The following is a 26,288-nucleotide window of genomic DNA, read 5'->3' as shown; positions in this document are numbered from 1 at the left end:
TAACGACACTTGCCACAACTAGAGAAAAGCTCATGTGCAGCAATGAAGACCCAACTCAGCCAAATAAATAAATAAATTTATTTAAAAAAAAAAAGAAAAGAAAGAAAAGAGTTCTATCTATGAGGTTTTCTCCAAACTAAATCATAAATACTTAGAGGAGTGGTTCTTGTCTGGAATTTTCTGTTTACAAAGCCACATACAGCAGTGATTAAGAGTATGAAGTTTGCAACTTCTCCTATAACTATGATATAGGCCAGCTATTATAAGCACAACTCCCCCTGCTCACACAAAACAAGTACAAAAGTTGATTAAAGTATATATTTACAAATCTGTTTGACAGCATTGGAGACCTATCAACTTAGCAACAGCTTGATGAATGATGATCAACAAGAGAACATGAATTTGACATTTACCTCTGCTTTTTCCTTCAAGGTATTTATTGATTTGTAGGCAGCCTTAAGCAGAGTTTTGGCAGTCTCAAAGGGTTGGGAAGACACAAGTCAGTGTTCAAGACACACCATGAAAGAGGATCCTGGTAAACATCCAGAATTTCAGATGGGACATCTAAAGGGCTGTAAACTAGAAGTAAAGACTAACAAAAAACAGGCAAAAAGAGCCCCAAACCAACTTTGAAACTATTCCTATTTTGGCTAAAATTATTTGCCCCTGCTTAACTGCCTGTGAGAAGCAAAGGTGAATCTTTTCTGTAGGATGTTCACAAAATCTAGGATTCAAATTTTCTCTACAATTTTTCCATAAGGAGTATCTGGCATGATATCAAAAACTACCAGGCATACCAGGAGAAAAGGTCAAATGACTGAAGACCAAGAGGAAAAAAAACAGTAGAAGCAGACCCACAGTAGATTAAAAAAATTGTATGTATCAAGCACAAACTTTAGTACAACTATAATAGGTTTAAGAAAATCAAGGATAAAATGGAAAATGTCAACAGAGAACATGAACCCTTTTAAAAATCAAGTAGATATTCTAGAATTGAAACATACAATATCTGAAGCTTGGACCTCAATAGATGGGTTTAAAATCTGATAAGACACAGCTGAAAATGATTACAAACTGAATATGGGCAGGTAGAATATATCCAGATAGAAGACTGGAGAAAATCTAGGATAGAAAATAGAACAATAAAAACAAAATCAAAACATAGGAGACATATATGGCATGATAGAGAAGTTGAGCATATATGTAATCTGGACCCCCAAAGAAAGGGAAAGAATTGGCCTGAAACAATACATGAAGGTATCATATTCAAGAATTTTCTTAAATCAATGAAAATGTATCAAGCCATAGACAATAAACTCCAAACAAAATATATACATAAAAAAAAATTTAGTCCCATCATAGTCAAATCATTGAAAATCAAATACAAAAAGAAAAATCTCTGAAGCAGCTGGAGAAAACAGACATATTACCTTCAAATGACCAACAACAGGACTGACTTACTCTTCAACAGAAATAATGGAAACCAGAAGACAGTGGAATATCTTCAAAGTGCTTCAGAGTGCCTATTTCAATATCTTTACCCAGTGAAAACAGCCTTTAAAAATGAAAGCAAAATGAATATATTTTCAAAATATTATTCCGTTGGCAACAGACTTAACAGAGAAGGAAGATGATCCTGGATGGAAACTAGCAGATGTTAGCAGAAAGAAAGAATGGGAAAAGTAAATATGTGGGTGACTAAAGGAAGCTCATCTTTATAAAAGAGTAATAATAATACCTTGTAGAGTTTGAAATATGTGATAAACAAAATGTATGAAAACAAACAGCCAAAACAGCATGGTCAGTAAATGGAGTTAGTTAACATAATTTAAAAGCACTAATCTATATTGGAAATTGAACAAGTTAAGGATGCATGTTACAATTTAGGGGAACCCCTACAAGATTAGACAAAGAATGTTTAACTAGAAGAGAAAATGGAATAATAATATGTACTTAATTAATTCAAGAAAATGGAAAGAAAATAGAGAAAAAGAAACCAAAGAAGTGAAACAAATAAGAAACAAATAGTAAGATGTTAACGTTAAACCCAAATATTTTGTATTTACATTAAATATAAATGTAATAAATACCCCAATTAAAAGACCAGATTGTCAGACTGATAAAATAAACAAATAAAAAAGAAAATACCAAGTATATGTTGCTTATAAAAGATATGCCTTAAAGATAATGATATAGAAAAGTTCAAAGTAAAAAGGCAGAAAAAGATATACTATGTAAACAGCAATTACAGGCATACCTCAGAGATATTTTGGGTTCAGTTCCAGATCCCAACAATACAGCAAATATTATAATAAAGTGAGTCACACAAATTTTTTGGTTTCTCAGAGGCATATAAAAGTTATTTTTACACTATACTGTAGACTATTAAGTGTGCAATAGCATTATGTCTAAAAAGCAATGTACACACCTTAATTAAAAAACACTTTTTTGTTAAAAAATGCTAACCATCGTCTGAGCCTCCAGCAAGTCATAGTAGTAACATCAAAGATCACTGATCACAGATCACCATAACAAATACAGTAAAAGTGGAAAATGTTTAAAATATTGTGAGAATTACAAAAACATGACACAAAGACATGAAGTGAGCAAATGCTGTCAGAAAAATGGGGTACCTATAGATCTGCTGGACATAGGGTTGCCACAAACCTTCAATTCGTAAAAAATGCAATATCTTAAAGTGCAATAAAGTGAAGCACAATAAAACAAGGTATGCCTGTATAGAGAAAATTCTCCTTGATACAAGAAAGTAGGTTTTAAAGAAAGACATTATTTCTAGAAATGAAGAGGAATATTTTATATTGATATGTTCAGGAAAATACATATATTCTAAATGTGTATCCATCTAGTTAGATACCATCAACTTGACAAAAAAACAACTGACAAAATTAAAAGAAGAAATAGACAAATCCACAATCACTTTGAGAGATTTAAAACATCTCTCTAAGAAATAATAGAATAAGCAGACAAAAATTAGTTAGAAGGTAGAAGATCTAAACTCTTGATTATCAAACTTTACTTAATCTCTTGACCTAATAGCTATTTTAAAGGTTGTATTCAACCAGTTCGGAATACACATTCTTTTCAAGTACACGAAAAACCTTCAAGAAAACTGACTTTATGGGGACTGTAAATCAAACCTAACAAATTTCACAGGATTGCATAATACAGAGTATATTCTTTGAAAACAATAGAAGCTAAAAATTTAAGCTAGAAATCAATAACAAAATCAGTAACAAAAATAATCAGAAAATCCTCAAATGTTTGAGAACTGAGTAATATATTTCTGAACAGCTCATTGATCAAAGGAAGATTAAATCATAGGGAAGTCAGATAATATTTTGAAATAAATGATAAAAATGTGATTATCAAAACTTGTGGGATGCAGTTAAATCAATACTAAGAGGAAAACTTACAGTATTAAATAGATACATCACAAAAGAAAACAGATTAAAAATGAATGACTAAGTGTCTATCTCAAAGAGCTACAAAAAGAAAAGCAATTTAGCTCAAAAAAGGGAAAAGGAAATAACAAAATAGAAACAAATAATACAGAAAGAAAAAAGTGCAATGAAGAGGATCAAGAGAGCCCAAAATAGGTTATTTGAAAAGTCAAATAGAACTGAAAAATTCATGGCAAATGGGGGGGTGGGGAGAAAGAATAATTACCAATGTTGGAAATGAGAAAAGGGACATCACTATGGATATTACAGATAGGAAAAATGAGTGGACAGTATGAATAACTATTTTAATAATTTAGATTAAATGAAAATTTCCTAGAAAAATATAGCATACCAAATCTTATATAAGAAAAAAACAGAAAATCGGATTAGCAATAAAGAAATAAAAAATTAGGTGATTTCAAGGTCAGTAAGCAAATTTCTATATCTCAGTATCAAAATGAAAATGCTGATTTTTAAATGACATCATTTTAAAATGATCAAAAATATCAACTACATAAGATTATATATAACAAAAATGTGTAAAACCTCTATAAACAATATTACAAAATATTAAGAGAAATGAAAGAATAGCTAAATAAATGGAGGCATATAGCAGAGTCATGAATGAGAAGACAATTTTTTAATGATGTCAATTCTATTCAAATTGATCAGGTTCAATGAAATCTCAATCGACATTCTAAAAAATTTTTTATGAAAATTGAGAAGCTAATTCTAAAATTCTTATAATCATAAGAAGGCCCAAGAATAGCCATCACAACATTGAAGAACAATAACAAAACCAGAAGACTTAAGGTAATGGATATCAAGAATTATTATTGGGAATTCCCCGGCGGTCCAGTGGTTAAGACTCTGCGCTTTCACTGCCGAGGGCCTGGGTTCAATCCCTGGTTGGGGAACTAAGATCCCACAAGACGCACGGCGTGGCCAAAAAAAAAAATTATTATTAATCAAAATAATTGAGAGACTATACTCTTGGCACAAGGATGCACAAAAATGACCTTTGGACCTGAATAGAAAGAACTAAAACCCACCTAAACATATATAGATACTTGATTTATGACAACGGTTGTACTACAAAGCTACAGAGGGAAAGCAGACATCAATGGAAAACACATAAATTAAAAAGTGTTCACCCTTGTTAATTATCAAGGAAAAGAAAGTCAAAACCACAATGAGATACCACAACATAAACATACCCACCAGAATGGCTAAAATGAAAACGACTGACAATGCTAAATGCTGGTGAGGATGGAGAGTAGCAATACTCAGACACTGATGGTGGGGGGTACATATTTGTCCAGCCATTCTGGAAAACTATTTGGCAATCTATATTAAATGTGAACTTAGGGACTTCCCTGGTGGCACAGTGGTTGGGAATCTGCCTGCCAATGCAGGGGACACGGGTTCAATCCCTGGTCTGGGAAGATCCCACATGCCTCGGAGCAACTAAGCCCATGCGCCCCAACTATTGAGCCTGTGCTCTAGAGCCCGTGAGCCACAACTACTGAGCCCACGTGCCACAACTACTGAGGCCCATGCGCATAGAGGCCGTGCTCCACAACAAGAGAAGCCACCGCAATGAGAAGCCCGCTCACCGCAACAAAGAGTAGCCCCCGCTCGCCACAACTACAGAAAGCCCGTGCGCAGCAACGAAGACCCAACGCAGCCAAAAATAAATAAATAAAAAACAAATAAATTTATAGAACAAAAATGTGAACTTAGATAAAATGTACCACCCAGCAATTCCATTCCTAGTTATATACCTATCATAAATCATATATAAATCAAAAGTGCAAAAATGTTCATGGCAGCATTATTCAAAATTGCTAAACACCAGAATCAACCAAATGTCCATCAACACTAGAACTGATAAGTTGTAGCATAGTCACAACAGACACTATAGAACAACGATAATTAATGAACCATCGCTACACACAATATCATAAATGACTCTCACTATATAAACTAAAGGAGCCAGAGTCTGTAGAGTCCATACTCTATAATTCCACTATCATAAAGTTCAAAAATAGACATAGTAATCTATGATAATACTAGTGCAGATAGTGGCTACCTTCGAAGTAGATAATGGATAGGGATTGGAAGGGAGCACAAGGGGCTTCTGAGGTGCTGGTGAGGTTCTATTTCCTGATCTGTTTGGTGGTTACATGGGCATGTTCACGTTATGATTTGTGCACGTCAATAAAAAATTCATTTAAAAAATAAAATGTGTACATAGCTTTGGAGGCAGAAGATCCTAGGTTCAAATCCCAGCTCTGCCACTTCCTAGCTGTGTGACCTTAACCTTTCTGAACCTCAGATTTCTTCTTTGCGAATAGAGCTTAGTAATCATACCTGTGACATAAGGATACCATGCACGTGAACTCAGATAAGGTGCTAATAATATGCCTAATAAATGGCAGTGATAGTAGTAGTTGGCAACAGTAGTGGTTATGGTATGCTTCTTGTGGGGAAGGGTGGGATATGAAAAGTTCTGGAAACCAAGATGAAAGAAAGAGGCACTGCCAAGACTCTCTGCTTAGTTCAAAGTTCCTCCAGTAGGGCTGGATCTCGAATTTATGTACATTAGTGGTAGTGTGCCATAATCCTTTTACACCCCCTACTTACATAATCAGTATTCTTTGAAGCAATAAATTCCTGTCCTCTAAGTTGCTTCAGGAAGTTTAATTTGTCAAAGTCCACTGACAGTTCTTGTTAAGCTGGGCCCTCAATCTTCCTTCTCTGGCCCTGTTTACTAGAACCCTGTGTTCTCACTGTTTGTTTTTGTCAGGTCAGACAAAGCATGTGTCTTGCAAACTTCTTTGCACAAGGCTCAGTGCCAAGCAGGGACCAGGGGTCTCCACCTACTTTCTTATCTGTCAAGAATTTCTTGTGAGCACAAAGGCCGAGGCAACTTTACTTGTGTGGCATATCATAGCTTAATTATATATACAAATAGAAAGTATATCAGAAGGCATATTTGTCGAGGGCCCAAGATCTAAAGCTGGAATGCCAGGGTCTGATTCCTAATTCTGCCACTTACGAACGGTGGAACCCTGGGCAAGTCACTTAATCTCAAGTTTTCTCAGCTATAAAATGACAATAAACACAGTCCACAGGCCATAGGATTTCTATGAGAATTAAGTTAGTTAACAATACTGAGCACTGAGAACATGGCCTGGCACATAAAATATATTACAGAAGGAATAGCTGTACTATTATATGTCAGCAAATTACCAGCAACTTTAAAACCTTCGAGTTAAAATAGCTCTAAAAACTCTATACTTGCGAACCGCCACTATTTATTAAGGGAGATTCCTTCACAATGTGAGTAAAACTCCTGACATTCCAGGTCCCCCGCCTGGCCAGCCTCCCCGTGCTCGGAGTACCCCAGGCCCACTGAACTGCTTGCAGGTCCCCAAATGTGCCAGGCCGCTTTGTCTCCCAGCCATCCATTCCTCCTCAAAACCCAGCTCAACGTCGGCTTATCTGTGGAGGTGTCCCTGATCCCACCAAGCACAGGACGCTCCCTCCCTCCTTTATACACCCATCTCTTAGAATATCAATCACACAAGACTGCAATACATTTTAATTTCCCCAAAGAGGCCGAGATCTTCAAGGGTGACAACACTTTCTTCATCCTCTTACCTAAAATCAGAATTGCACCTGGCACGAAGCAGGGACTCAACAAAATTAATACTAAAGGACATTCAAGTTCTTTCTCCTAGCTTAAAAATCCTGGGTACAGAGACAAGAGTGGAGGTGGGAAATGTCCATCACCCACTAAACAGGCACAGAAAATAAGCAAGATAAACATCTATTTATTTCTCCCCCCAATTTTTTGAGTAATAAACCAGCAAGAAAAAAATAGCTAATAAATGCACACGTTTATAATTTGAGAAAGCAGCATGAAAAGATGAGGTCATTCCATGAATAATCAGAAAATGAGCATGACTTTGTCCTGTCTCTTACCCTATTGCCCACGTAATTAAGTACAGTTGTAATTGAATCATGTTTACTGTTACTTCATGCTTACAACAAACATTTCTCTCTCCCTTTCTTAAATGTGTGCAGATGATCCAATTCCCGGGAGCATCAAAGAACAGAGTTTAATAATGAAATGTTGAAAACCAAAACATATAAGGAAGTTAATCTGACACACTCAGTGACATGCATAATCATCATTGCGCTGCATGGTAATTAGGTAGAAATGGTAAATAGTTCTCTTAGATGTCTGTAATGAGCATTTGCTCTTAGAGTGTCAAACTGAATATTTCTAGAGTCAGCTGCAGGGAAGCCTGTTCCTATAACAAAATGGTTCTCAATTGTCACTGCACATTAGAATCATCAAGGGACCTTCTGTAAATCCTGATACCCAGGGCCTTTACCTCAAACCAATTTAATCAGACTCCCTTGGGGTCGTACCAGGACATCAATATTTTTTAATACTTCCCTGGTGATTACAATGTGCACTTAAGCTTAAGAATTACAGCTGTAAACAAGAAAACACAAGGGAGTTTGAAGTTGTTCTTTCCCTCTATTTTCCCACAGCACTGGGAACAAGCCTCCATTGAAGGCTTAACAAGCAATCAATCAATTACTATTAAGTAATTAATGGCTGATTAATTAACAATAATCAATTGATGTTCGTTTGTCACAAGACTTTGCTGTGTCTTATTCTCCTTTACAAGATAACCAATAAGAGGAAAAAAACTAAGAAAAGAGAAAATCATCACTCTACCTCCTTCCAGCATCCTATATGGAAACTGAAACAGCCTGGCACTTAGAGGCATGCTGTCAAATCAGCCCCAGGACTTTTTTTTTCAATTGTGGTAAAATGCACAACATAAACTGTACCATCTTAACTACTGTTAAGTGCACAGCTCAGTGGCATTAAGTATATTGCCATTATTTTGCACCTATCGCCACCACCCATCTCCAGAACTTTTCTAATCTTCCCAAACTAAAACTCTGTCCCCATTAAACAATAATTCCCCATTCCCTGCTCCTCCCAGCCCCTGGAAGCTTCCATTCTACTTGATGTGTCTGGAAATTGGACTGCTCTAGGTACCTAATATAAAGTGGAATAATTTGAGTCTGACTTATTTCACTTAGCATAAAGTCATCAAGATTCATTCACATTGTAGCATGAAAAAGGAAGGGCTTTCCCTCCTTTTTAAGTCTGAATAGTATCTCATTGTATGTATATACTGCATTTTATTTACCCATTCATCCATCAGTGAGTACTTGCGTCTTGTGAATATGCTATGAATATACATGTACAAGACTCTGGGCTTTTTATATATGGCTTTACATGGCTTTTTATATATGGCTTTAGCATGGCCAGATTCTTAGTCAGAGAATCTCATACCAGAGATGCAAAGGGGCCAGTATGGTGTGCAGAATTCTAAGATGGCCCCACTGTCTCTACCCATCTGGTGTCAGGCTCTTATACAATCCCCTCCCCCTGAGTGGAGATGGAACCTGGGACTTGCTCCTTGACAACAGAATATAGCAACTGTGATGGGAGGGTCACCCAGCATATGTTATATAAGACTTCATCTTAGCCAACAGTAAAGAGATTCTCCAGCTGGCCCTGAAGCAGTAAGCAGCCATGTTGTAAGATGGCCGCTGTCATATGAGGGGGGACATATGACAGGGAACTCTGGGCAGACCTCTAGGAGCTGAGAGCAGCCCCTGGCTGACAGACAGCAAGAAAATGGGGACCTCAGCCCTACCACCACAAGGAACTGAATTCTGCCAACAATCACTTGAGCTTAGAGGAGGACCTCTTCCACTAGAAAGCTCTAGAAAGGAACACAGCTGGGACACCTTGACTGCAGCCTGCTGAAACCCTGAGCCGATGACCTAAATAGCCTCACCCAGACTCCTGACCCACAGAAATGCTGAGATAACAAATATGCATGGTTTCAAGCTGCTAAGTTTGTGGTAACTTGTTATCCAACAATAGAAAACTAACACACCTGGGTTTCCCTGAGTTTCTAGTTCCAAGGACTATCAAGTAGTATCTTCTCCTGCTCACTTTTTACCTCCCTTTTTCTCACCTCATCTGGAGAGAAGAGACTGGAAGCTACAGATCTTTCTTTCCTTCATATTTCTCAGAGCTTGATTTGTAAACCCCAAAAAGACCACGAAAGTTGATGCTTGGAATTTACTAATTCAAATTAATTTGTCATGACAAACAAACACTCCTGGAAGGATTCAAAGGAAATTGGGGATTCTTGGCCATAGATCTCAAAAACAAAAACAAAAACCTGTCAAACAAGACTGCACTGAAAAATCTACAACTCACCAATGTTTCTAAGGAAAGTCTGCATGGAGGAGAGCAAATTATCTTAAAATGAGACTTTAAAGAACGAAAACAGGTTTAGTTAAAGGATCATTACAACAAATATATCTTTCACACAGAAGGTACTGCCAGAGTCTAAAAACTGAAAAGCTTTTCCTTGGCTTTAGATTTTTTTCCCCCTTCTTGAGAAGCAGTTTAAACCCTAGTCAGGTGATGAGCTGAGATGCTCAGGCTTTGCAAAGAAAGGGGAGGCTCCCTGGAAACTGACCGCACTGGCAGAGGTCAGTAATGATGCCTCCCTCCGATTAGACAAGCAAGGAGAAAAGGTCACTGTCTTCTCAACCATACTATTTCTACTACACTCTTTCCTGGGAATCTAGCAAGGAAATGGGCAGCATCCAGAATGGCATGAAATGTGTGTGAGGGAAAAAAATGGGTCAGGAAAGAGTAACGCATTTCAGAGGACACTTAAAAGCCATAAGTAAGGAGAGCTCGAGGCTCTGCCCAGGCTCCCAGGACAGCTGTTCAAAGCCAGCCCTGCTATATTCACCTGGAGTAACTTACTTAGAGGCAAGCAGATCCACAAACTGCTATAAATATCCCATAAAGTAGTAAGAGAGCAGGCAAAATATAATAAGTGTAGGTTTCAGAGTTGTTCCGATTAAGTGGCAGCTGTCTCGGTATCTAGGTGAGGTTGCCCAGCTTTAGGCACTACTGAGGACCACCATGGGCTAGTTACTTACTCTTGGTAAGCCTCATACAATAATATTCACCCGGTAGGTTTGTTATGAAAATAAATGAGATAACTCAGTGTGTCTGGCCTATACTAGGCACTAGAAATTGGTACTGATGGCCCTTGACTAGTCTGATGCTGAGAGAGGAGGAAAATTAGAAGCAAACAAAATAAACATATAAGTGAAAGAAATGGGGGAGAGGAGACAAAAAGAACTACAGACAAGAAAGGAAAGAAAACAAAATTAAAGAATTCAATATTCGATAAACATTTGTTGAACTGAATGTGTTCATCTGAAGGCGTAAAGGGAATGTTTCTAGCCAAGGCTATGGGGTCAAAAATGGCTGTGGTCACTGTGCAGTAGCATAAAAACATCACAGAACATGCGGTAACTCAGGAACTCCGACCACCAGGCAAGGGAAGGGTGGTTCCCAGTCGGCTGGGAACTTAAAATAAGCACTTCGATTTTTGATTTTCACAACGATTAGTCCTTGAGTCCTGAGCGTTTCCGGAGGCTTAATTACACATTTTTCCTAACACCTAGCAACTCACAGACCGGAAGATGTGAGGATACAGTGAGAAGGAACAGAGGGTGACTATAAACCAAGCAGAGGGTAATTTGAGAGGTTGAGAGAGGGCTTAGGTGGGGTGCAGAGTGAAGAGAGCCCAGGCCCTTTGACTTCTAGAGAGAAAGAAGAAAAGGCAGGGGCAGGAAGTCACGGGCGCTGGGTGCCAGGACTCGGAAAATCTGCCAAAATCTATCTCATTTCTCTGAGGCGTCAAGGCAGCTGCCACTGAATTCTAGGCAGGTTCTTCAACTCCTCCGCGCTCCTAACCTCTCCTTTTTCTGAAGTTTAACAGCACTGCCTATCCCCTCCACACCCCTCTCCAACCCCAAGGGGAGACATTCACTTTGCAGGCTGCTCCGGCTCTAAGAGTCGTGCACACAACCGACGTCTAGCAGTTGCCCAAACACCTGGTTTTCTCACCCCATCCCTGAGTAGCCAGCTCTGATCTGGATGTCTAAATGCACATTATTGCTATAAAACATTCTGATTTCAAACATCCTGACAACAATAGCAGGGAGCTGTTTGTAACCATATCAAAAAAAAATTAGAAACGTATCTATTTCTAATTATTTATTTAATGTTTTACAAGGCTTCCCAACTAAAATATGAAGAATCCTCCTCTAATTTTCATTTTGGTATAGTGGGATATTGCAGTTGTTACAACAGACTTTTATTGAAGTATACTTGGTTTAAACATTGTGTTAGTTTCAGGTATACAGCAAAGTGATTCAGTTATATATATGTATTCTTTTTCAGATTATTTTCCATTATAGATTATTACAAGATAATGAATACAGTTCCCTGTGCTATACAGTCAGTCTTTATTTAGAACAGACTTTAGATAGCAGATTTCTTGGTTTTGAATCCTGGTTCCAATATTAAAAGCTGTGTAACCTTAGGCAAAGTTATTTATTTCTGTAAGCCTCAGTTTCTTCATATATAAAATGATACATAATCACATCTGTTATGATTGTGATAATAATATCTATTTCATGCGTTTGTTGTGAGGATTAAATAATTCAATATTTGTGAAGCACTCAGTGTGGTGCCTGGCACATCATTAGCGATGTATAAATGTTGTTATTACTATTATCATTATCATTCCAAGCAAACACTTCTGCTCAGTAAAAGAGCTGTATTTCTATAATGCACATTCATATGCTCGGCACTGCTCTCGAAAGGAAGAACAAATAATAATAAACATACTCTTTCTTCCTGGCTGTTTTTCCACATCTTGTTTAAATGGGTTACTCACTAGCATTTTCCACTTTTACCTATTCTGCTCCTGGGGTGGGAGTGACAAATGAGACTCATTGCCCTTCCTAAAACTAGAGTCAACATCCGAAGTCAGATGGCAAGTCTTTGTTTTACCTCTCCTTTTCAAAGAAGAACAATAGTTTCAGATGATAGTTAAAGCGTTCTCAGTGAAAGGAAGTCATACCAGCGACTTGCCAGATGTCTCTGATTAATTTGCCTGTGTTCCACCAGACATTCTGCACGAGCTCATAATTTTGTTCTGCTGGTGCTGAAGTTTGCTAAACAATGTCTACATCAACAGAAAATTTAATTTCAGTAAAAGGTCTGACCTCTGCAGGCATGGTTGTCTTGGTGCTCAAGGCAGGTCAGACATGGACAGAAATGCAATCTGAGCTCTTTCTCGCCCACCTTTGCCACTGATATTCAGTTCTCAGCCCTGAGAAGCTCTGTACTTGTTTCAGAACCCATTCGTGCTCCTCCTTATATATCACTCTGTACCATCAGATGGATCAAATCCATTCTCTGTGTCCTTTTCACAGAGGCCTGAGCTCTGAAGATCTAGCACTTGGTGAATATTAATGAAATGGGTAAGCTCTGCTCAACTCTGCTTGGAAGAAGCCAGGAAGCAGCATTGTTCTTCCTACCAATCAATACAGTGTAACAAAATAAAGCAGACTGGTGCCCAAACTAACCTGACTTGAGCCCTTTGATCTTTGTGCGTTAAGAACACTAGTATAGGTAGATAGGGTTGGGGACCCCCAGAGGAAGAGAACCAGACATATCTTTCTTGACGTAAGAGAAGCCATTTTAGGCCTAAGCCATTTTGTGATTTAAGTCTGGCCACAATGCTTGCTCTTGATCAGGCCAGAAAATAACCATATTGGAGACAATAAATCAGTTGTAAAGACTCCCAGTTCTGTTTCAAAGATAAAGATCAGTCTGAAGCACATTCTTGAGCTATTCTGCAGGATCCAAAACCCCCTCAAGCACTCAACCACCAGACTAACTGGAACCTAAGGAATGATCATGCTGACCTTTATTGATTTCAATCAACTAGAGCCAGGACTCTGTCAGTCTTTGCCCCATTTCTACACTGAATTCTCCTCCATGAATATGCATACACTGCCCAAGCTCCTTCATAAATATGCATGCACCCTTAGCTTAAAACTTTCCCAATTTTGCTGTTCAGGGACGTACTGCTTGGGGAAATATCTTCGGTATTCTCTTTACTTGCTGCAAGAAATAAATCCTTCCTTCTCCTGCTCTTTGGTTTGGTAGTGTCTTTTGGCTTGATACCTACCCAGAGGCAAATCCAGACTTTGGGCAACCGTTTTTGGGATTATAGAGGGAAAGAACTGGTTTCAAAGTCAATCTTGGGTTCTAATCTTAGCTCTGCCACTTACCATGGCCTATTCTGCAACTCTCCTGAACCTGTTTCCTCACTTCTCCAATAGGGGAGAAGCCTGAAACAAACTGTAAGGTTCTTCCAGCTCTAAAGTCTTCTGATAGTTACTGTAATAGATTTAAATCAGAGATCAGAGCATTTGATATGCTGGAATGCTCTGACTCATCATGATTTATGATACTTCAGAAAGGCTGAGTACCTATAATAAAACGGGCTACATGCCCACATGGTTGTATGCTTCTGAAGATCTAAAACGGTCAGTGGGCATAAAGCCAAGTCCCTACAAAAGGCTATGATAGACTGCAGGTTTCATTCAGCTGAAGAGGGATTCCACATTTTGCCCACCTCAATCTGACAGGCTCATTTTCATTTTCTGTGACATTGTCCTAGTACCGAACACAGGTCTTATTTTGTCTGTAAGTTCTCTCAAACTTCACTACGGTCACAATTCCCACCTCAAAAGATAGCGGTTACAGTCAAAACCACATAATCTAGAACTGCAGTATCCAATACAGTGGCCATTAGACACATGTGGCTATTTAATTTGAAAATAACTTGAAATTAAAAATTCAATTCCTCAGTGGCACTAGCCACATTTCCAGGGCTCAACAGCTACACTCTGCTGTTGGCTACCATATCAGACAACACAGATTACAGAACATTTCCATCATTGCAGAAAATTCTCTTGAACAGCACTGAGTTATTCTAGAACCTGGTCTTAAAAAGTAGCCCCTTGAATTTGGCAAGAGACAAATTAGAAGAGTTCTCCAATGCCATCAGAGCATATGAGTGCCTCCAAATAAAGCAGGGAGGTGCAACTATACTATTTAAGCTCCCCCTTCCTACCTTACAAGTACACTTGCTGGGTACAAGACAACAAAGATGGCATGAGTGGGCTGCCTGGCAGTTGCTGAGGTTCACATGCCATTTACAACACATTTGAGCACAGGGGCCTCAGCAAACTCCCAGACCGCGGTGGCACGCGTTTGAGAGTCTCTCAGCAATTACTGAATCTGAATCCTCAAATTCGAAATCTATCATCCCCCCCCAAATGTTATTCTCTGGCTTCTCTCAGTACTTCATATCTCCCCCACGCTGTTGATTGCAGGAGGGCTGGAATCTCCCCCCATTTTCTTGCTCATTGTTAAGTAATCATCAGAGACATCTTGTTCAACGAAAAGACTAAAAAACCATTCAATGACTTTCTGATCCAGTGTGGAGGGGGAACCTGATCCAAAATGTAGTTGACACGTATTAGTAAAAACAAATTTATTCATAAAGTCAGCCAGGAAACTTTATAAAGTTCAACAAATAAATCATGAGAACCTAAAACTAAATGAAGGAGCCATTTGGACTGCTACCTTAAATTCTTTAAAATCTAACAGGAACTGCTTGGAAAAGTAGCCAAACCAATGGACATTGTCCATCATCCTTTTATCAGTGAATGGTGCTCTCATCTTTTCTAATGTTCTAACTTCCAGAAAGTTTTTTCTTACAAAATTTTTGATAGACTGTGTAAAGGATAAATTTGGATAAATTATCCAAACTTTACTTACAGACTTTCTCTAAAACTGGAACTATTTGCAAATGGAAAATGAATTGTAATATTGAGCACTTTCAAAGAACTGGACATTTTTAAATCTCTGAATTGATGTTAGCTCTCTGCGTTTAGCCACTTATTCCAGACTTAAGGGGAAAGACATTTTGTAAGGGAAATTGCAGGGAAAATTCAGGTACAAATGTCTGCAAGGGGAAATAAGACATAAACCAGTCAATGAAAAAAGAGTGGTTCCCATATTCTAATTAATTTTTCAATTTAGAACCAAAAGGCTCTATGAAAGCATAAAGGGATTATGAAGGCATAAATAATCTAATTTGGTCTCTTTAGGATTTAATCATTAAGGAATCAGTTATCCCATTTCTTCATCGTATCCTCAACACAAACTTGTACCCGCTGGGCCTGCCTTTATGATGAATGAGGGGAATCATTGCTCATCCTTATTCATCCATCCTTATAAGGGTATAATGTCTTTTCTCTCCTGTGTCCCACTCACTACAGACAGGTGGTTTGGCCCAAAAACTAACTGTGCTTAGCTATTGATTTCCTTTACCTCGTTATAATAGAGCTAATAAAAAATACAGAAGAATGTACTTATCTTGGATTGTTCTGTTACCTAACACCAGAAGAATAGTGTTTTGCCTCAAGATGGGCATAAGTCTTTGGAAAAAATAATTGAAAATAATCTTCATTCAAGAGGAGAAATCTGGTGGAATATGTAGGAAGAGGGTCAAAGAAGATGAATTACTATTAAATTCTCTCGCACTTCTCCTAGATATATAAGCACATTGTTATTTGAAAGAATTTTTGTGGGTAAATAATATATTGTCTTATGTATACATATATAGTATGTATAACATATGTATGTGTATAGTATGTATATAGAGAGAATGCATAATACAATTATTATATGTGCATATATCTCTTATACATCAAAAGAGAACACTATGATGTTCAATTTTTGAAAAACAAGCGTAAGTTTGTAAGCAACATTTATAATTTCTGAATTCACACCATTAAAAATAAATAATTATTATTTTTGCAATGGGAATAGATAAGACCTTTCTAAGCCAACTAATAAATAAACTCTTGGCTTAAAAAAAGTCTTCTGAACTCTAATGTCAATCAGATTCTTTCAACCACAGAGTATTATGCGTTTATAATCCGGCATGACTTGTTTCCTTAACAAACATTTATTGCTCATTCACTATGTGCCAAGCACTGTCAACAAATTGATGAATTAAACCTCCCTTTATAATCCTGTTATCAAAATTAATCATTTATTTAAGTCAGATGTTTTATCTTGATTTATATTATTTATGTGTGTGAATAAATTAAAGTTGTTTTAATTTCACAAATCTTGGATTTTGCAAGAAGGATCCAGGCTCAGCCAAGACATTATCAAGGCAAAAGATCTAATTTCAACTAATAAATATTTACTCATTTAAAAATAGCTCAGAAAGGAGACCCTAACTCATAATGTTTCTAATCGATCTTTCCTGGTTAGGAAATTCAAACTTGAGCCAGAAAAGAAACGTACCCATACACACACACACACACACACACACACACACACACATACACACAAGAATACTGTGGGAAATATTTACACGTTCTTTTAAAAATCCTTATTTTTAAAATTAATTCTAGTTTTTAATTGTTCCCTCTGCCTGAAGTAAGTGCCTTTTTCTCCTTTGGGTCTCAGTTAAAGGTCACCTCCTCCACCAGGTCTCCATGACAATCCCAATTCTGTTCCCTCCTTGACCTTCTCTCCCCCTTAATTCCCAAACACCACCCACTATATTGTCAGTTTCATCACACCATTCATCTTAATTAATAATTACACAATGTTTACTTGTTTCTGTGTATACTATTTTCCCACAGGAAATGCTCTGTGTCTATTTATTCACTGATATATACTTAGCATCTAACACAGTGGCTGGGAGAAGGCAGTGCTTAACTAAAACTGTGGGATGAATGAATGAATGCACCCCCCTCAGAGGCGTCAGCTGATCCCTTTTTCATGACACTTGCAGACTAAGTGCTGAGAAGTGGCTTTTGCTATACATATTCATAATTCAGTGTGATTTGTGTACACCGTTAAGTCTACTTCTTTGGAAGAGAGAAGGGCAGACTTCCTAAAGCCACCTCTTCACTCCCCTAGGGTTTTCAAGATAACAGAAATGACTTTTGTAAACTCGGCTCCTCAGTTATACAAATCACAAATCAAAGTCCAGGTAAAGCACGAGTCCTCCTTTAAAGAGAAGCTCTGCTTAAAGGGAGACCCTGTTGCAAAACAAAACCCTTTTAGAAGCCCCTCTATCCCCAAATCTGAAAGGGTTAATACGCGCTTCTCCATTGAGGAGACTCAATAAATAGCGTTCTAATGTTTCATAATATTTAAGGCCACCTGAGTCCAAAACCGGGTGGGAACTTACCTGGAGTCCTTTCTGACTCTCGCTTTCTCAAAGGAAAATTCAGGGGGTTTGTTGAGGTCATAGGTTCGGGTGGTGGGCTCAGCAGACACACCAGCCTTCGCTCCCCTCCTGCTATGGAGGGAGACCAATCCCGAGGTCTTGCGGTGGACCTCAGGAGGCACTTTATCTGGAGACGCCTGCGGCGGGCTTCCCCCCTGCATGTGTACCACATCCTGAAGCTTGTTCAGCTGGATGCACTTGTTCTGGAGCTCCTCCGTGAGCTCTGCAATGGCCACAGTCTGCTTGGACAGCTGCTCCCGTAGCTCCTTCAAATGGTACTCCCGCTCCTGGATCTCGGCATCCTTCCTCCTCAGCTCTCTCTCCAGCTCTGTCACCTTGCTCCGGAGGGCGCTGGTAGTGAGGTTCCCGGAGTGGCCATCTGGATTCTTGGAATGTTTGGGTTTCACGGAACCATTTCCCATGTTGCTCAAGGACCTGAGAGAGGGCAGAGAATTGGGGATTCTCTAGTGGAGTTTCACTTCCCAACCGCCACCGCGGCTCCTCTCAGTCCGCTCTGTTTCATAAAGAGAAACACAGCGCTCATCGCTGTTTGGTAAGCAATCAATTCCCCCACGCTTCCAGAAGGAAAGCTACGCATTGATTCCCTTTGTCCCTCTATGCGGAGGAGCTGGCACTTGGCTTCATTCTTCCCCATCCCTTTGCTGGCCCAAGCATCCCACCTAATAAGCGTTTTGCACAAACGGCCTGCGTTACCTGCTCTTCTCCTTGGTCGTTCTCTCCGGACAGCTGTCAAAAGCATCACAACAAAACTGCGATTCGGATGTCAGCATGGCAAAGATAAAAAACGCCAACGAGCAGCTACCGCAGAAGAGGCTTGTTAATGTCACAACTCTCACAGCTCCCTGAGTGGCTACACTAAGAAACCTCCCCTTGGTTTAGAAAATGACACATCTGCACTTCAGGAGCCTCAAGGAGGCACAGTTGGTGTTGCTGTATTGGCACTTTTCTCCAGCCGTGTGTGCCTGTTAAGTTTGGCTTTTCTGACAACGCTCGCTGTTACAAACTTCTGGATGGCAGTTACCAGAAGGTAAAACAGAGGCATGGGAGTTCTTCTACATCCTTTACTTTATATCCTAAAGCCAAGATTGTCCAAAAAATGACAACCTATGGTACAATGCTCTATTATCTTCCTGTAAAGAATATCCTCAGTGTAGGTCCCAAAGTAGTTACTAATCCAGTGAGTCTCAGGATGTAATAGGCAGACTGGGGATTATGAGGCATGATTTTAGTTGATTCAAAAATGTTTTTTAGGGATTTCCCTGGCGCAGTGGTTAAGAATCTGCCTGCCAATGCAGGGGACACGGGTTTGAGCCCTGGTCCGGGAAGATCCCACATGCCGCGGAGCAACTAAGCCCGTGTGCCACAGCTACTGAGCCTGCACTCTAGAGCCCGCGAGCCACAACTACTGAAGCCTGCGCGCCTAGAGCCCGTGCTCTGCAAGGAGAAGCCACCGCAATGAGAAGCCCGCGCACCGCAATGAAGAGTCGCCCCCCGCTCGCCGCAACTAGAGAAGGCCCGCACGCAGCAACAAAGACCCAACGCAGCCAAAAATAAATAAATAAAATTTTTTTTAAATGGTTTTTAGTTCAATAGCAACGTATTTATTAACATTCATTAGAAATATAAATAATTGGCACCACAAAATTTTGAGGTTCAGTAAGATAGTTAGATTTACTGAGTCAATTCAGTGAAAATAGAAAAGAAATCATCTGCAGTTAATAAGCACATACGAGCAAAATCAAAAAGAACTTGAAAGGCTGAAGTTTGGAAAATACTGCTTTGATTAATTATCATAAGGTTTAAGTCTTCTTAAGCTAGCTACTTAAATTTCATACCTTTGCACGTGTAATTTTTGACAGCCATAACCCAAGAAACTTGTAAACTAAGTTTGTATCTAATAAGAGATAGATGGAAGTTTGAAGTTATAAATCTCACACATTCTTGGCCTTCTCTCTCCCCAAATTTCAAACTCAGAGAGAAATAAAAGCTTAGACTGATTTCACTAGCTCCACCGGAATCATCATGAACGTTTACAACAAAGACAAAGACATAAACAGCCTCTAAGTTTCAAACAGATGCAACCAAATAATCAATGCAGGTCACCTAAGATGGATGGTAGAAACAGAAAATAAATGCACTTATAAAAGTAATCTTGCAATACCCAGACATTCTTCGTAGAATTCAGGTTCAAAGTAGTCGTTAATAAACATTAGCCTCCAGGGAACTGCCGTAATATGTTGCAGAGATGTGGCAGGTCTAACCTTTAAGTTTCTGTTGACTCAGCAGCATTTACTATTCTTATATATTAGGAATATATAAAAAGGTTAAGGAGACTAGAATTCAAAGAAGTGGCCCAGGACACCGTGGTAACCTGAATAAGCAATTCAGAAGATCTTAGATTGGGACCTGAGAATAAACTTGAATGAGATTCTGAATGACAGGCATGAGAAGGGTACCCCCAAAGGGATCTTAAATTAATGTGTGCACAAGTTTTTAACATGCAGCAAAGAGACATCTCCTAGATGTGCTTTTTTGGTTCATGGACAAGCATTCCTAATCCAAGGCAGGATAGAGGGAGGGGAATGGGTGGAAGAAAAGAAATTGCCTTATAAAGAACAAAAGTAAGCAAAAACATTTTTAAATCTAATATTAAACTAGCAACTCATTCTTTATTCATAGAACAATTGTTTACTAAGACCAAACTAAGTGTCGTGTACTATACCAGGGGCATAGCTCCATGAATTTGCAGTCAAATTCGACACAGAGAAGAGTTCTAGCATTCTAAATATGAAAAGGCTTAGAATCATTTTTGCTCTATGTATGGTAGTCAAAACATTCTGTACCAATCCAATAATTTTACAAACCTGAAACACAATTAGGCAGAGGTGGTTAAATTCTCCCCAAACACCAGCTATTCTCCGGCTTTAATGAAGTCAGTTTGGAAGCTGAATAAATCTTTCGAGCTATTTAGAATTCTAAAGAGGGATGAAATGAGAGTAACCAACCCATCTTTCAAGTCACTAATTTAAGATATGTAAGGACTACTGTATGACTCAATACCTAAGTCTGATTTCTTACTTCATTCACCCCTTTCAATTCTGGTGTCCCTCAAGCCAAGGCTTCGAGTGTCTGGCTTCATAAAACCTAATTAGACTCCCTCTGTTTCCTGTCTGCATCAGTCACTAAGAGAGACAAGCTATTTCTCAAATACGTATTGCTAGTCACAACTGAACCACAGGATTTTGTTCAATCAATCTAGCAACTATAGGTTCTTAGAATCATTCTTGTAATCAGAGAACAGCATGCAAAGTAATAAGAAATGAGCTTGGAGATAAAGATCGGGGTATTTTTCCTTCCAGTTTTATTGAAATATAATTGACATATAGCACTGTATAAGTTTAAGGTGTACAGCAAAATAATTTGATGTATACACATCATGAAACGATTACAAGTTAGTGAACGTTCATCATCTCATATAGATACAAAATTTAAGAAATAGAAAAAAAATTGTTCCTTGTGATGAGAGCTCAGGATTTACTCTCTTAACAGCTTTCATATATAACACACAGCAGTGTTAATTATATGTATCATATTGTACTTGACATCTTCAATATTTATCTTATAACTGGATATCTGTGCCTTTTGACTGCCTGTATCCAATCCCCCACCACCACCACCTCTGGTAACCACAAATCTGACCTCTTTTTCTGTGAGTTTGTTTGTTTGTTTTCAAAGTCTAGTGAAGTAATAAGAAATGAGCATGGAGACGAAGGTCAGGATTTGACATAAGCAATGAAGTCAAGCCAGCCAGGGTAGAAAAACAATCTGCCTCTTCCCAGCTGTGTAACCTTCTATAAATTACTTAGAATCCTCGGTTTTCTAATCTAGAAAGTGGATATAATTGTGCCCATCTCATAGATTTATTATGAAGATTATGTTTGTAAGATATCCTGTGCATCGTCAGGCATGTAGTACATACACACCAAGTAGCGCTTATAGTATGTGACTAGCAAGGCACTAAGTGACTTGGTATGAGGAAATGCCCAGAGGGCATCATTACTGAGTGGGGAAGAAGTCTAGTAGACTGGATGTCTTCCGGACAAGAGGTCTTTAAAGATGAAAATTATTGGGGCCGGGGGAGAGGGGTATCCTTACTCTGTCTTCATGAAGATAAAAAGTCATTCTGGAACAAACAACCTGGGAAACCCTCCCAGTTAAGGGAAGCCCCACCAAAAGATGAAGACCAGAAAGTTTCATTAAGCAACCCAGCCCAGGTTCCAGGACTGCAAGGACTCCTCCTTTGTAATTCCCTCACGTAGCCTCTATCTATTTACACATATTACACTGAAATCCTTAAACCAAAAGGGCCCACCTAATTATCTTCAAAGGCAACCAAAAAACATGGTTCACTTTGAAGGGGATATTCTTCTGCAGCCAGGGACAGGAGCAAGGAATACAATGAGCAGTGGCATCTAGCAAAAGGGAGGAAGATTATATAAAGTTATAAATTATTATTACATTAATTTAACCACGATTTAGGAAATGTCATATACAAGAGGTAACTAGAAAAGACACAGGAAAAGCAAAACTGACTGTGGACGCTCTTGCAGGCAGATTAACACCTGACAGCCAATGTGGGAGGAATTAGCCTTTGTTGTCTGTTTTTCCTCCAGCTCTCAAGTAGTTTGAAACCGAAATCTTGGCCCTGATCTAGATAGTATCTATTTTTCTCTCTACCCATCTGGATTCTGATATATATATCTATAAATACAGGAGATGGTATAGTGCTGGCTAATGTTATAGAGCCAGAGTCCCCATCCAAGCACTTTCACTTAGTATTTATAAGCCCTAGGCCTTGACATTGGGCGTGAATGTGAATAATAGAAGAGGTGGATAGACACATAGATAGATTGACAGATAGATAAAATAATGTTGCATATCATTTAGAATTGTTAGGGGGTTAAATGAGATAAACAATGATAAGCATTTAGCACAGGGCTTGACGTATAGTATGTGTTCAATAAACATTAAATATTATTGTTATTACTGTTAACATTATTTAGCCAATAAAACAACTCATTTTAGTGGAAAAACCTATCGATCAAAAAATATGTACTAAAGTAACAGGACGTTATAGGAGAACAAAGTTAGAGTGCTGATACTACCAGACTTCAAGACTTACCATAAAGCTTCAACAATCAAGAAAACGTGGTATTGGTGAAGGAATAGACAAATAGATCAATGGTACAGAATAGAGAGACCAAAAACAGACCCACAAAAATTTAGTCAACTGATCTTTTACAAAGGAGCAAAGACAATTCAATGGGGAAAAGATAGCCTTTTTAACAAATTGTATTGGAACAACTGGAAATCCATATGCAAAGAAAAAAAAAAAAAGAATCTAGAAACAGACTTTACGTCTTTCACAAAAATTAGTTCAAAATGAATCAAAGTCCTAAATGTAAAACACAAACTATAAAACTGCTAGTAGACAATATAGGAAAAAATGGAAGTGATCTTGAGTTTGGTGATGACTTTTCAGATAAAACACTGAAAGCACAATCCATGAAGGGAAAAATTGATGTCGGACTTCAATAAAACTAAAAACTTCTGCTCTGTAAAAGACACTGTTAAGAAAATGAAACAACAAGCCACAGACTGGGAGAAAGAATTTGCAAAACACATATCTAATAAAGGACTACTATCCAAAATATACAAGGAACTCTTTAATATTCGACAACAAGAAAAAGAACAATCCAGCTGCAAAATGGGCAAAAGATCTAAACAACCACCTCACCAAAAAGATACACACATGGCATATAAGGATATGAAATGATGCTTAATATCCTATGTCATTAGAGAATCTCAAATTAAAACAATGAGATACCATGCTCCTTGGTATTTATCCAACTGATATGAAAACACAGGCCCACACAGAGGTTTACAGCAGTTTTACTCATAATTGCCAACACTTGGAAGCAACTAAGACATCCTTCAGTGGATGGCTGGATAAACAAACTGTGACACATCCAGACAATGGAATATTATTTGGTGATGAAAAGTAATAACTATCAAGACCTGAAAAGACATGGAGGAACTTTAAATGTATATTGCAAAGTGAAAGAAGCCAATCTGTTAAAACCTACATCCTTTATGATTCCAACTATATGACATTCTGGAAAAGACAAAACTTGGAGACAGTAAAAAGGTTAGTGATTTCCAGGAGATTGGGGAGAGGGAGAAAGGAATGAATAGGTGGAGTACAGGGGAATTTTGGGGCAGTGAAGCTATGCTGTATGATACTGTTATGGTGGATACATGTCATTATATATTTGTCCAAGCCCATAGAACTGAACAACAAAAAAAGTGATCTCTAATGTAAGCTATGGACTTCAGTTAATAATTTTTTCCGTATTGGCCCATCAATGTATCACATTGATGCAAGATGTTAAGAATAGGGAAGGGGAGGGGAGACTGTGGAACCTCTCCATACTTTTCACTTTATTTTTCTGTAAACCTAAAACTGCTCTAAAAAAGAAATTCTATGAATTAAAAACAAAACAAAACATGCACTAGGAGTGAATGCAAGAAAGCTGATGGCATATTTAAGGAACAGGCTGAAATGCATGATGGGTGAAGGAGAGTGATGAGAAGTGAAGCTAAAAAAGTAAGATACTAGAATGAGATACTGAAAAATTTCATTTGCCATTTACGGTATCTGGATTTTAGTGTAGGTCAAGTTTATTTCAAGTTATATGGTCAGATTTGTCCTTTAGAAAAATAAACAACTTTTTTTGGCAATAAATATGGAACGGAGTGAAAAGAGCTTAGAGGAAGAAAGACAAAATAAGAGGCTATAAGAGGCTACTGCACCAATCCAAGTAAGAGAGGATGAGGACAGAGTTAACATCAGAAAGCGTCCCAACCCTATTCTAATATCTTGAACTCAAGAAAAAATGAACCACCTCCATGGTAGCCAAAAGAGAAAAACACTATCATAGGGGATCTGGCAAAAGCTATAGCTATAGGCAACTCTGCAATTTCCTTCCCTTCAATAAATCATGAAAAGTAGAATAGATTCTTTTTCATGATATGGGCAGGTTAGCCTGAAGTCAAATGAATTACACAGCCTTCTCGAGATAGTTTTCTAAGTACATATGAAACCGATGCATCTGGTGTTACTCTTAACTTTGTCTCACCAAATGTCTTTTAGAAAATAATTAACCATCACTGAGTATATAAACCCCTGCTGCTCCTCCCGGAAGCAACCACAAAGAGTTGTCCTTGTGAGAAACAGCTCAATTTCATATTGATTCCACAATTAAAAGCATCTGTCCATCTGACCTTGTGACTGTTGACCTCGGGCTCAGTTTTGAATCTACTGCTTGTTTTCTCTGTCTATGGCATTTTCACTTGTGGAGTAATTCTCTCTTGTCAGGCAGTCATATGAGCTTTTATTGTACCAAAGTTTCAGCTACTCCTGAGGCTATCTCCCTGCAATGGCGCCCTAACACACACACCCCGCCGAATGTTTACAGTGAGTCTTATATCCCATATGTTCACTGCCAAATGTAGTGGCATTCCATTCAGCTATTCTGCGGTGCCATAGCAGCAGATAAGGAGGCAAACACACACAAATGTAATTATATAGGTGTAGGTCCAGAGATGGTAGCTGACGGAATTTGAGTGACGTTAAGAAGAAAGATAAAGATCTGGAAGTTTCCATTGTGGCAACTGGGTAAGAGAAGATGTCATTAACCAAACTGAGGAGCAGATTTGAGGGATATGACAGTGAGTTTAATTTTGGACAGTTTGAGGAAACTGTGGAAAGTTTAAGGTCAAGCAGTTCAGTAGGCAGTAAGAAACAAGGGACTAGAAAATCAAAAAGGGGGAGCTGAAAATACCTAGCAATCATAAGTAAAGGTTGAAGCTGAAGAAGTAGATAAAAGTGCCCAGTAGATTGGCAATGAAGAGAAGAAAAGTGTTTAGGTCTATATGAAGTTTGAGAGAAAAACTAGAGACGGTAAGAAGAAGCTATCGTGTTAGAGAAAGGATGTGGAGGGATTAATTGTATAAGACAAGATGTAATGCTGCAGAGGCAGAATCTCTAAATGTGGTAATTAAATGGGTGCACACAAAAGGGGAGTCAAAAAAGATTCCAATGTTTTGATCTTGGCAGGCGGGGAGGAAGGCAGTACTATGAACTCATTCATTCATTAAAAGTGAATAGAGCACCATCGTGGGGTTAGGCACTGTGACACTGACCACAGTCAAGAGAATAAGCAACCTTTATGGAAAAAGTGATGAGCCTGGATTTATATTTGTTGAGTTTGAGGTGCCTATGAGTCATCAAGGTGGAAATGTCTAACACGTGGTAGCAAAGAAGAAAGGTCAAGGCAAGAGAACACTTCATAGGTAAGAACTGAAGTCCCACTAGTAGATGAGATCACTGAGGGAAAAAAGAAAGGAATGCCTCTAT

General features: G+C 38.4%; 1 protein-coding gene across 2 annotated transcripts in view; it reads right to left on the bottom strand.

Moving 5' to 3' along the window:
• The window catches only part of PRKG2 (protein kinase cGMP-dependent 2), an 84,718-nt gene extending 66,508 nt beyond the window's left edge, over window positions 1-18,210 (bottom strand). For both annotated transcript variants that reach the window (XM_036852910.1, XM_036852911.1), the window contains exon 1: window positions 17,750-18,210. In XM_036852910.1, the coding sequence (XP_036708805.1) occupies window positions 17,750-18,210 (461 nt within the window). The remainder of the gene's footprint in view (window positions 1-17,749) is intronic.
• Between the last annotated feature and the right edge of the window lie 8,078 nt (window positions 18,211-26,288).

Source organism: Balaenoptera musculus, chromosome 5 (genome assembly GCF_009873245.2).
Source record: "Balaenoptera musculus isolate JJ_BM4_2016_0621 chromosome 5, mBalMus1.pri.v3, whole genome shotgun sequence".
In the NCBI taxonomy this organism is placed as follows: domain Eukaryota; kingdom Metazoa; phylum Chordata; class Mammalia; order Artiodactyla; family Balaenopteridae; genus Balaenoptera; species Balaenoptera musculus.
Note: the sequence above shows the minus strand (reverse complement) of the source record. Positions and strands in the feature narration are given on the sequence as shown.